We start from the raw sequence: 12,064 nt of genomic DNA, 5'->3' as shown, positions 1-12,064 counted from the left end.
CCCCCCCCCCCCCCCCCCCCCCCCCCCCGGTGGGCCAGTGCTAGAACCTGTCTAATGACACAGGTGTCTCCGAGTGAACTTCCACACTTGGAATCGCTTCTTGGGAAGACTCCTGCCTTTCTAGAAATCAGGTGGCTTCTAGTAGACTTTTTTTTTTTTTTAAGATTTTATTTATTTATTCATGAGAGATAGAGAGAGAGGCAGAGGCAGAGGGAGAAGCAGGCTCCCCGCGGAGCAGGGAGCCCGATGAGGGACTCGATTCCAGGACCCTGGGATCATGACCTGAGCTGAAGGCAGACGCTTAACCGACTGAGCCACCCAGGCGTCCCTTTAGTAGACTTTAATGTGGACAGATTTCGCCTGCAGATTTGATAGCTTCCTAAGGCAAAAAACTAGAAGTGGAGCTCAGCCATTAAGAAAAGGGCAGGTGTGTTAATTCATTTATTAACGACATAACGAACCCTCTTGTTTCTCCCCTTTCTTTAGGTTGAAGTGAAAAGTAAAAGATACATTAGGAACTAATTTTAAAGGTAGTGGTTTTCTACTAGTAAATTCATTGACTGATTGACCACTTCTAAATTTGGGGGGTATTCTAACAGTCTTTGTTAAAAAGCAATCAATGGATTTAAATAACTCCTACCTCATGGTTTTTGATCATGGGTACCGTTCTATATTTGTAACCTTGGGTCCGATTTAAAGGCAGTTACTTGATTTTATTTTATCAGTCTTCTTCTTCCTTTTTTATCCCTCTTAGGTTGTGATTTATAATATTAAGTTAATCTCTTAGCTGGGCATGTTGTCAGTTGTTATGCAGTTAAAGGTTCCTAATACAGGAATCAAGTATGTTTATTTTATGGACAACTTATTTTCAATTCACTCTCTAATACTCTCTTTGATTTGTTTGAGTCTGAGTTTGGTTCTTGAGCAGCTATTGTTAAGTCAGGTCAGGAGGCCTGTGAAACCCTTGAAAATTTGTGGGAAAATTTTGTATTTATTTGTACTTACTCCCTTTGGGAGATAGTATATCTCAGCAGTTTTCTCATCTTACCATTCTCCCCCCTTTTTTTTTCAAAACCAGTTCTTTGGTCATGAATAGCTTATAAAGTAGGTGGATTTGGAAACTCTGTGATCCCCTGTGGACCTTCATACACCCCTGTAACTAGGAAGCAGCGTCTGTCAGCATCTTGAATATCCACTACATTCGGACAAAAGTTTTTTTCACTCAAACAAATCTTGTCTCCCCCTGCCTCTGCGAACACACTTGTACATTTTTGCAAACGTGCTCATGCAGTCTTTATTTATTTTTAAGGGAAGAACTACCCATGAAGTAACTTGGTATAATGTGCATAAAAATGGATTTTCAGTTTTTGCATAAAAATGAATCAAAGCAAAAATAATTCTGTTTAAATTACTGATCTATATAGAGAAAATTGTTGAAACAAGAACAAATTTAAGAACGTTGGCGTCTTCCAAATAGGACAGTTATTTATGGTTTGCAAAAAATAAAAATAAAATATAAACCATAATGATTTTTTGTCTCAATGGAGTCTGCCCAAAGAAAATGAAGCTCCCCTTTCAAAAATGCAGGTTGTGGGGCATTTTCAGGAAGGCACACAAGGGGGCGCTGTCAGAACTTGTCAATCAAGGGACATGACACTAAATTTTCACTTTGTAACTTTGCTTTTACTAATGGTTTTGGAAATTACTGATTAAGAAATGTGGGCATGTTTGGGTGGAGAGAGAATGAGAAACTTTTATTAGCATACCCACTGTTGTAACAATCGCTTATTTTATTCTAGAAATTAAAAGCATCTTGAACAGGATCTCAGTTAGCAAATAAATGTTTTGACCTTGAAAGTCTTGAGAGTTTCTGTCCTCAGTGTCTCTTCTCACAGAAATCTACAATAGCTGAAATATGTCTGTTTCTTTGGAACTGACAAATGAGCAAGGATTATTCCCAAATTAAATCGAAAATATAATGCCTTTTATTATCCCTCAAAGAACTTTAAAAGAATCGCTACCAATTTTGAGGGAGGGGTGGAGGGCAGGAAGGGATATACCCAAGCAGAATTTTATCTGTACAAAAATCACATTTAAATCAACATATGAATACATATGTTTTTTCACAAATAAAAATGAGTTTTGGGCATACATTCTATTTTAAACCTCGGCATTTACTCAATGCAGTGAATATCTTTCCATACCAATAAATATAGATCTGCATCAATAGGTAATTATTGGGTAGCAAGACAATAGGCACAATTGGAGAAGCTCAAATATAGCAATTCAGCAGCAGTGAAACATGGCTCTTCAAGGTAACCTTTTTTTTACCCACCCCTCCCACTTCAGGCTGCAATTTCAATTTGTGGTTATCTATTTGGGATTTGGTATCAATAAAATAGTCTCAGTTCCCTCCCCTCTCTTGTCCTGTAACATATGCGTTATTTGTGGAGGACAGATATTCCGCCAGGCCTCTGAGGCTCTGCACAGTGTATGACGTGGGACTGCAGGCCATCCAGGCCTCCTAAGACAGGAGGCCTGCAGGCTGTGTCCGCAGCCCTTCCCACGGCAGGAATCCCAATCCCAATCCCAACTCAGTGGGTCTTTCTTCCCAGACTCCAACTACTTAGAGATGATGTATCTTTGTGTGTCTATCTCCCAGTCGAGTTCAGGGCCTGGCATGGAATAGGTGCTTTTAGACATGTTTAATGAAAGCAACAAATGTCCTCAGTGATTAACGTTCCTGACCTGTGAAAATGTATACAAGGTGTGATTCGTCTGTCTAGCTAATCACCCCACTGGCATGTCAGCCACTTCCAAAGACACGACTTCCGCTTCAACTCGGAAGCTAGCTCAGTGCAAGCCGCAGCAGCTTTCTAGAACCTGAGGCAGAGAACTGGGGAGGCTTTCCGGGGACAGACAGGAGGAAAGACAAGTCAGTTCTCCAAGCTGGCCTGGAGTGCAGGAAGAGGCCATGAGAAGCAGCACACCATGGTGGTTGAGAGACTGGGCTCTGAGCCAAACCATGTGGCTTTGGATCCTGACTCTCTTTCACAGTACTTCCTAGCCGTGTGGCTCTGGGTACGTCACCTAACCTCTCTGTAACTGAGCTTCGTGCTCTGTTAAAATGGGGATGATAACATGCATCCTGTAGGGTCTTAGCAGGATACAGTGAGGTAACCCATACACAGTGCATCCTGCTGGCCCGTGGCGAGGGCAGGGCCCCTGTAATGAGACAATGCTCATGATCACATGGGCCAGGGAAGATGGAAGCTGACAGACTCGCTTCTTGAATTTTTATCATGGATCACAAAGTAACAATTCTGAAAGGAGAAGATCAAAGATAGTAACAGATGGTAGAAGATTCTAGTATAGAAAACACTCTGTGGGGCAGCATTTTTTTCAGAGTAATTAAAGATGCGGCCCTTGACACAAATAGTCATTTTGTGATCGGGAAGGCTCATTCTGACTTGCCTCCAGCTTGGAAGTCTCTGTCCTGTGCCCGCGAGTCATACTGGTATTTCTAATATGGTCTATTTTTTTTTTTCTTCTTTAAGTAGCGTGGAGCCCAACATGGGGCTCAACAGGGCTCAAACTCACAGCCCTGAGATGGAGACTTGTGGGATCAAGAGTTGGACACTTAACAGGCACCCCTCTAATAGCCTATCACTGATACCTGATTTTATCTGGCTCAGTCGAGGGGAGGACAGTATTCCTTTTGCTTTGTTGCATGCAGGGAGGTCCCCTGAAGGGGGTGGGGATCCATGTACGTTTTTGATTAACTTTCACCTCACACATTCATGTCTCATATTGCTGAAGCCCAGCTTTTCACCTTGGTCAAACCATTGTTTAGAACGGGAAGTACCTGGAGATACTGTCATGTGAATCTAAGCTATCCATCCTGTGGGCTGGCTGTGCACCGGAAGCAACGCCAGGACGGTCATCAATGGTGTCAAGTCCAGACTCTCTGGAAAGGTTCATGATGTGGTTCTGGTAGTACATGTGGATGCTCTCCCGAGTGGGAACGTTGCCCTGTGGAGGGGAGACATTGCCACAGTCCTTACTTGCCCGTGCAGCCACCTGGCATTTCTCAATACCGAGAACTCTCAGTCGGCATGCCCACCTTGCGCAAAGATTAAAACAAAGCTAGTCAAGGTGGGGATTGATGGTAACTCATTGCATTAATGGCACCCAATATCACTGGGTAAGGCTCCCAAGAAATCCCTTCTTGGTTATGGGTGAAAATAGTCAAAAGACACAAACTTCCAGTTATAAAATACGTAAGTCCCGGGGATGCCATGGACAGCATGGTGACTGTATGGCATATGACCAGAACTTAGTAGTTCCCATCACAAGAAAAAAAAATTGGAACAATGTGTGGTGATGGATGTTAAGTCGACTAACTGTGATCATTTTGCAATATATACAAATATGGAATCATTATATTGTACATCTGAAACTAATATTTTACAGATCAATTATATCACAATAAAAATAAGATAAAAACTTTAAAAATCAAATCCTTTCTTATATGTAGATAATTTGGCTAAGTGATAGTAACTTTTTCAGAAACAAACTATTAGTTTTATTTTTATTTTTTTTATTTATTTATTTTTTTAAAGATTTTATTTATTTATTTGAGAGAGAGAGAGAGAATGAGAGACAGAGAGCACGAGAGGGAAGAGGGCAGAGGGAGAAGCAGACCCCCTGCCGAGCAGGGAGCCCGATGTGGGACTCGATCCCAGGACTCCAGGATCATGACCTGAGCCGAAGGCAGTCGCTTAACCAACTGAGCCACCCAGGCGCCCCAAACTATTAGTTTTAAATACTATCTATAAACTGTATATGACTATGTTTTATTGTTCTGCATACATCTTAATTTTTCTTCTGAGAAGTTTCAGATCAAACTTCCCAGACTAAACAACATAATCCATCAAGAGACAGCAGAGTCTGTGCACCTGCAAACTGGTGAGGGGAAGGAACAGAATGAATAAGCTGGCCACTGTCTCAGGACTCGTGTGTGCGTGTGTGCGCATACAGTGTCTGGTTATTTTAATTCTGTGCATGGAACAGATTTAAATATACAGGAAAACAGAGGGGCTATGTAAAGACTGTCCGAAAGACAGACTATAGATTTTGTGTTATCCTATTTGGAGCTCTGGACATTGACTTTTAAAATCTTTAGAATGTGGGAAGAAGAAAAAGAATTGTACCAACAGTGTTACCTTTTTAATTTCTCTGGTCAGCATGCATCTTTCAATTCTCAGAACTGTAGATATATCAATATGCTCCCTTGAAATGGAGTTAAGCCAAGTTGTGAAACTATCCACTGTTGCCAGAAACAGAACCCAGGTGAATTTCAAAATATTAAATATCCTCTTGATGATATTATCTAGAAAGAAGAAAAGTGACAAGATTTCAAAGGAGCAAAATGCCATCAGCCATTTTGCTGTTTTGTGTAGCATGGTGATATTTTACCAAAGGCAGACCTGGTTTCAGACCTGCATACCTAATACGGAGTGACGCCGTGACACTCAGCGTGATGGGGGGCGTGGAGGAGGACAGGCAGTATAGGAAGCTATGGGTGGGTCTTTCTACACATGCACTGGCAGCATCAAAACCAAACTGGGATAGAATTTTTATCCTGTGGTCAAAACATCAGTCAGAATAGGTCCATATACAGATAATAGGTTTGATAAAGAGTAGAGATAGAAACAGTCTATCTGTCTAGGAAACCAGATCCTTTAATGCTTTTTCTATAAATTTCTTCTTTTCTTAAGTCATGATTATTTTTTGGAAACAATTCTATTGATTCAGTAAGACTTTTGATGCTTGGCACTGCAGCTGCGTTTCAGTTAAATCACCTGCCAGCTATTGTGTAAAGAGCTCAGTACGTATACAAGGAGCACACTGGTACGACTGAGTTATCGTCATCATTCCTATTTCATCTACTGAGCTGTGCCAACTACAGAATTCTGCGCATGGGATTGATCCTGTCCAGACCAACAGACACTGTGAGATTCCTGATGTTCTTGGGTTGTCTTCCCTAACAGCAGCTGTGATGTGGGGAGCCCGGCCAAGCTACCAAGCATGATAGGCTCTGCTCAGACTGCCACTGTGTCTGGGACATCATCTGGGTGCAGACACGTGCCTCTCTTGTGCCCTCAGGGAATCCTCAAGAGCTCCCTGCTCATCCTTAAGTTTGGAGGAGGTTCCACACTTGTGACCTAACTTATTTTAGGTCAGAATCAAAATAAAAGAGGAAAGATGGCATCTTAACTGTCTGTCTTACCCCTCCATTCCCATAAGCCAATGGTTTCTCAACTGGTATATACGGAATGCTTCAAGCCACCAAATTTTGATCCATGTGAATTTTTTAATTTGGTATTTGAAAAATTTTGTCTTATTAGCAATTTCAAACACTGACTGCAGTAAAACGAATACTTAGTGAACATCACAATGAATTAAAAACTGCCTTAGTGTTTATTAACGAAACCCTAAAACACCACCACCACTACCACCACCAAGAAAAACAACTGGTATCCCTCAACCTTCCCGCAACCAAAACACCACAGTCTGACTCCGAATTTAATTTTGTAATAAGGGGAAAAAAGTTATTTGTGAATTGGGTTGCCTAGGAGGAAGGCAGAATTTCTCGCAGGGAAAGGTTTGCTCTTTTCCAAAGGAGAAGCATCGAAGGGAAGTTTATCTATGGACGGTGTGGCCTCAGGACAGAGTCCAGGTGGGCAAGATAGAGACAAAGAAGAGTTGAACAGTTCTACCTACTGAAGGAACAGGAATCTTGGAGCTGCCAGCTGGTACCTGGGGAAGAAAGTGGGAATGATCTGATGAGCCAGGCCCCAGAGGCACCAGCTGGGGAGAGACCCACTGAGGCAGGAATGGTGATCACTGACTTTCCCGTAGAAGCTGTTGCCTACCTCTGCCGTCACTGCCCTCCACCCGCACTATCCCCCAAAGCCTCTGTAAAATGCCATCACACCTAACACTGTTCCGTGAGGCGTACTTTAGGAAGGAAATGAGAGTATCGTCTGTTGAGCAAAGGAGCCCAGGAAGGGGCCAGCTGCTACATGAAGCTGAAGGGAAGGAGGTCCTGCAGATTCCACAGAAGAGCCATTCTGAGCCAGAGGCGGCCAGGGGCACCTATATCGCTCTTGCCCCTCCCCCCGCAACCCGTTTTGGGTTTAATCTGAGCAAGGTGCTATTTCCCTCAGTGCTTTAGGTGGACTCTCCAGCTCCGTTGTGTAGACATAAAAAGAAAGTCTGAGCTTGAAGGACTTGGAAGTTACACCTATTAATAAACTTTAGTAGCATCTCACATTTTGGACAATTTATTTTTTTTCTCATATTCACAGTGAGGTGGTGATGATACATATGATTATTTCAGTTTTGCGGAGCACAATCCTGATGGCAAGACTAAAATTGCCATCTTGGAGACACGAATAACACACACTTTCTTAACTTGAGTGATCACAAACTAACATGAGAAATTGCATTTTTAATTTTTATTTATTTCTTAGCCAGAGAGGCAGTAAGGCAGAGTGATGAAGGGCACACACTCTGGATTTAGACTTTTTTGGGTTTAAATCCCAATTCTACCCCTTAGTGGTTGTGTAGACTTGGAAAATTTACCTAATCTTTCTCTGCCTCAGTTTCTTATCTGTTCGATAAGGGCGAGGGTTTTTGAGGTAAACAGCGAAGATGCCTAAAGCTCTTGGAGAAGTGCCCGGCAGCGATGTGTGATCTAAAGTGCTAGCTGCTATTATTGTATGTAGCTCTGCACCAATAATAGAACATCTGTTTCCACATATGTGTGAGTCAAATACTCTGGAAATGGGGGTTCAAGTTTAAGAATTGTGCCAAAGACGTGTTAGACAGCCTTGGGGAAGTCTCATTTGGGGCCAGCAGATGGCATCCTTGGAAGTGTCTGTGTCCACAGTAACAGCGCCTGAAAATCTGGCCTCCTGAGAAATAATGTACACAGGAGTTCCAACCCTGTGACATGGAGGAAATGGCATGTTTATGGAATTAGAGAGGCATTTGAGTTCATTTCATTTGGAAGCTTTTTTTTTTCCTTCATGGAAAAATCTTCCTCCCAGTCACATGCTAGGTGAAGCCCAAACGACACTATGACTGAGCTAGGAGTTAGAAAACATGGATTCGGTCCCTGACTCTGTCGCTTAGTAGCTGTAGAGTCCTGAGCAAACTCACTGGGAATTGGTGCTCCCTTCAGTCAAGTGAGGACTTTGGCCTAAGCTTCTAGAGTACCTCTCATTTCCCCCACTGTACTTACCTCTCATTTAACTCCTTCTTTCTCTGTCCTTTAACATTAATTGCCAATATTTTTTGTGCTTTTATTTTGGTGGCTTCCATGGGACATTTATAATTTGCTCCCCCAAATCCCTTTTCACAGGTATTTGGGTAAGATAATTTGCAAACTGACTCTAATCCAACATTTAATCCAACAGAGTAAGCGTCAGATCTACTTTAAGGATTCACTTGGAAATTTCACTAGAGATGAGATTTCAAGGGACACTGATTATTTAGTCAAAGTCTAGAAACAGTATTTGACAAATTATCTTTAGGCAGCCTTCCATGACATACCTTCTGGGAAAGCAACATTTTCAAATTTCCCCCAGCTCATATTTGTCTTTGTGTGGTTACCTGGTCCATCAGATTTCTTTTTGACTGGTTCCTCCTCTAGGTCTTCCCACTCCACAGGACCTGCCGAGTGTGTTCAATAAACATGAGTTAGATCCTTTTAGGGTAAATTAAATGTCAACACTACTCTTCTGGACTAGAAGGAATTCTGTAATTAAATCTAGAATATTCTGCCTAATTTAAGAGTTCACGGGGAAAAGTTGTAAGAATTCATGGCTCTCAGATTCTCTTTACTCCGGAGTAAGAATCATGTTTAACTGGGGATAAGTGAATTATAATGCACTGGCTAAATCTTGCCAGCTTCCTATTGTTAAAAGGCCTATGAGTTCAACACAGTTTTTATATTTTTGATAGTTGAAAAAAATCTTAAAAAGAGCAATATTTTGGGCATGTGAAAACGATATGAAATTCAGATTTTAATGAACAGAGCCACACCCATTTGTTTACACATTGTGGCTACTTTCCCCCAATCCTGGCAGACACGAGTTGCCACAGAGATTTATGGCCTGCCAAACTTAAACATTTACTATCTGGCCCATTACAGAAAGAGTGTGTTGAGTCCTGATACACAACATGACATTTTAATTTTGAATACCTTGAGGTGATGTTACATATTTTAGTGTGTCACCCCATAGAATAACATTATATAGGGCTCCACTTTATGTTTTAGCCTCTTATTTCAGGCTAAGGATGTCAGATCTAGCAAATGGAAATATGGGACACCCAGTTAAATTTGAATTTATGAAAAAAATTAATCTTTTTAGTTTAAGTCCCATACAGTATGTCCACATTATACTTAGCCTAAAAAATTATTTGTTGTTTATCTAAAAATTCAACTGTTACTATATCTGGTAGTACTAAGACCATTCATGAACTGACTTCAATTAACCTTTCCAAACGTATTTTCTACCATGCTGTTTTCCATCACATCTCGTCTTTACCAACTAAGCTGACCTGCTCTTTACTTTTCATACACAGCTTTTCTTTCTTTTGCCAGAATGATGTCAGGCCCTATTAAAACACTTTTTCATGAAGCACCTCATTCCTTTATACTCTTAGCTGTAAGTCCTCCTTTCTCCTGGCCCCACGCTATTTTATCTATGCTTATTTTTAAAATGGAACTCTGCAGTCTCTACATCATTAGGGATTTTTTCCCCTATACTTGTGTTCCCCATTTGTCAAGAGAGAAAGGTCGGGAGTCAGGATGCCTGCATGAATTCCAGACACATTGGATGGTTCTGTGACCTTAGGCCAGTTCCTTCACTCTCTGGAATCTCATTTCCTCAAAGGATCAAATGAGTTACAGCCTAGAAACACTTATAATGGCTCCGGGCACTTCAGGAGGGCAGAATAGATGTGCTTCATCTGTCTGGTAGTAATCTGGAAGGGACAAGCCCTTCTACCAAAGAAGAAGGGGCTAGATAAATATTAAAGGAATAAATAAACATCTATTTTCATCCTAACACCTTTTAATTATTGCTGTCTCTGATCTGAAGGTAAGCATCTGCACATGGACTCATCTTCATGAAACAGAGTAATGAGATATTTACAAGATGACTAAAAACACATTTTTAGAGCTCATCAGAAAATTTTGTAAGAACAAATGTCTGAGGATAGTAAATATAAGTTGGGGGAAAATAAAGGGGATGGTGAGGGGGAACTTGCAACACCGAATATTAAAACTAACTCAATAGCCACTGAACTCAAAAATAGATGACACTGGCCCAGAGCTAGACAGTAGGATAGTGGACCAGAGTCCAGAGTCCAGAAACAGGCCAAAGAATAAATGGGAGCTGAATATTGACAAAAGTAGCATTTAAATTCACTAGAAAAAGGGAGAATAATTTAATAAACAGGGATAGCATAATTGCCTATCTATGTAAAAGTAAACAAATTAGATCTCTACTTCACAGAATAATAAAAATTCAAAATATAAATAAAATTGGGAGGAAATAAAGGAAAATAATATCTGGGGGAAAGACTTTCTTAAGCAACAAGGAAACCCTGAAACTGCAAAAAGAATCGAGACCTCTTTGACATCAGAAAAAATTAAAAATTGTTTAGATAACATAGATCAAAACTAAATCAAAAGATAAACACTGCATGGGTAAAAAATACTTGTAACACATGAGAAAAGGATAATATCCATAATATATAAATATTCCCTAAATCAATAAGGACAAACAACCCAATAGGATGATATTATGGAAAATGATAAAAATGTTTAAATCTCAGATTTGGAAGTACAGAATACCATGAAAATATGAAATAAAAAATGCTCAGTCTCATTAGTTAGGAAAATTCAGATGAAAATAAAAGCCATCTGTCATCCCTTTGAAAGACAAACAATAAAAAAAAATAATAACATTCTGTAGGGTAAGGCTACAGGGAAATGGATACTCCTGTACCTTATACCTGGGAGTGTGAATTTCTAAAACCTTTTGGGAAAATATATATTAAAGTAAAGAAAATCACATCCCCTTATTCAGAAATCCCACTTTTGATAATCTATTCTGTGGAAAGTCTGTGTTCTTCCTGACTTTTTGCTTTGCATTTAAATACACACACATATGTATGTATGACTGTATGCATTTTTGTGTGAGGCTATCTATGATAGCATTATTCATTGTGGAAGCAAACAATGTCCATTAGTGATGGGATAGTTGAATAAATTATGCATATCCATATTGTAGATGATTTTGCAGCCATTAAAAAAGGATGATATAGTTTTATAAATACTTAATTGGAGAAATGTTCATGACACATTGCTAATGAACATACCAGAGTGATCTGTATAGCATGAACTCATTTTTGAAAATAAACAAAGGAAATGGTGCCTGCACACATTTACATACCCACATGAGTAAGGAGTGGAAATGAACACCACACATGGTGAGGACTTGGCACCTGCGGGGATGGGTTTCCACAGCAGATTATCACATCTACCTCTTGACTGTTTGACTTGTTACATTGGCTGTGTCTTCATTTTGTCTTTTGAACCAATAAAGTAAAATAAAATTAAAGCTACCAGGAGGCAGCAGGGAGCCGAATGGTCAAAGAGGAGAGAGAGTTTGTAGCTGGAATTCCATTAGTAATTATGCTTCCTTTTCTTTGATTTTTGAAGACATTTTTAATTTCACACAAAAAATCTATGTTTATTTTCTTTGTAAAGAATCAAAATATAACAGATAAGCCTAAAGTTCCCTAAAATCAACCACCTAATCTCAGTCTCTCCACAGAAGAGTCTCCTCTCCTACTCCTCTCCCAGAAGTAACCGCTGTTATTAATTGCTAAGTATTCTTCCTGATCTTTCTCTTGCATTTATACACTATTATAGGCGTTCATTAAAAATGCAAAATCCTGTCTTGAGGAACATTGTTGGCTT

At 40.2% G+C, this 12,064-nt stretch overlaps 1 protein-coding gene across 1 annotated transcript in view; it reads right to left on the bottom strand.

Moving 5' to 3' along the window:
* Positions 1–12,064, bottom strand: part of PIEZO2 (piezo type mechanosensitive ion channel component 2) — a 500,927-nt gene that overhangs the window by 15,778 nt on the left and 473,085 nt on the right. The window contains exons 37-39 of the mRNA XM_044921024.1: positions 8,683–8,742; positions 5,226–5,392; positions 3,866–4,032 (exon numbers count right to left, since the gene is read on the bottom strand). Coding sequence (XP_044776959.1) covers positions 3,866–4,032; positions 5,226–5,392; positions 8,683–8,742 — 394 coding nt within the window. The remainder of the gene's footprint in view (positions 1–3,865; positions 4,033–5,225; positions 5,393–8,682; positions 8,743–12,064) is intronic.

The sequence above is a fragment of the Neomonachus schauinslandi genome, chromosome 14 (genome assembly GCF_002201575.2).
Source record: "Neomonachus schauinslandi chromosome 14, ASM220157v2, whole genome shotgun sequence".
NCBI lineage: Eukaryota > Metazoa > Chordata > Mammalia > Carnivora > Phocidae > Neomonachus > Neomonachus schauinslandi.
The sequence above is the reverse complement of the archived record's forward strand: the minus strand, read 5'-3'. Positions and strand labels throughout refer to the sequence as shown.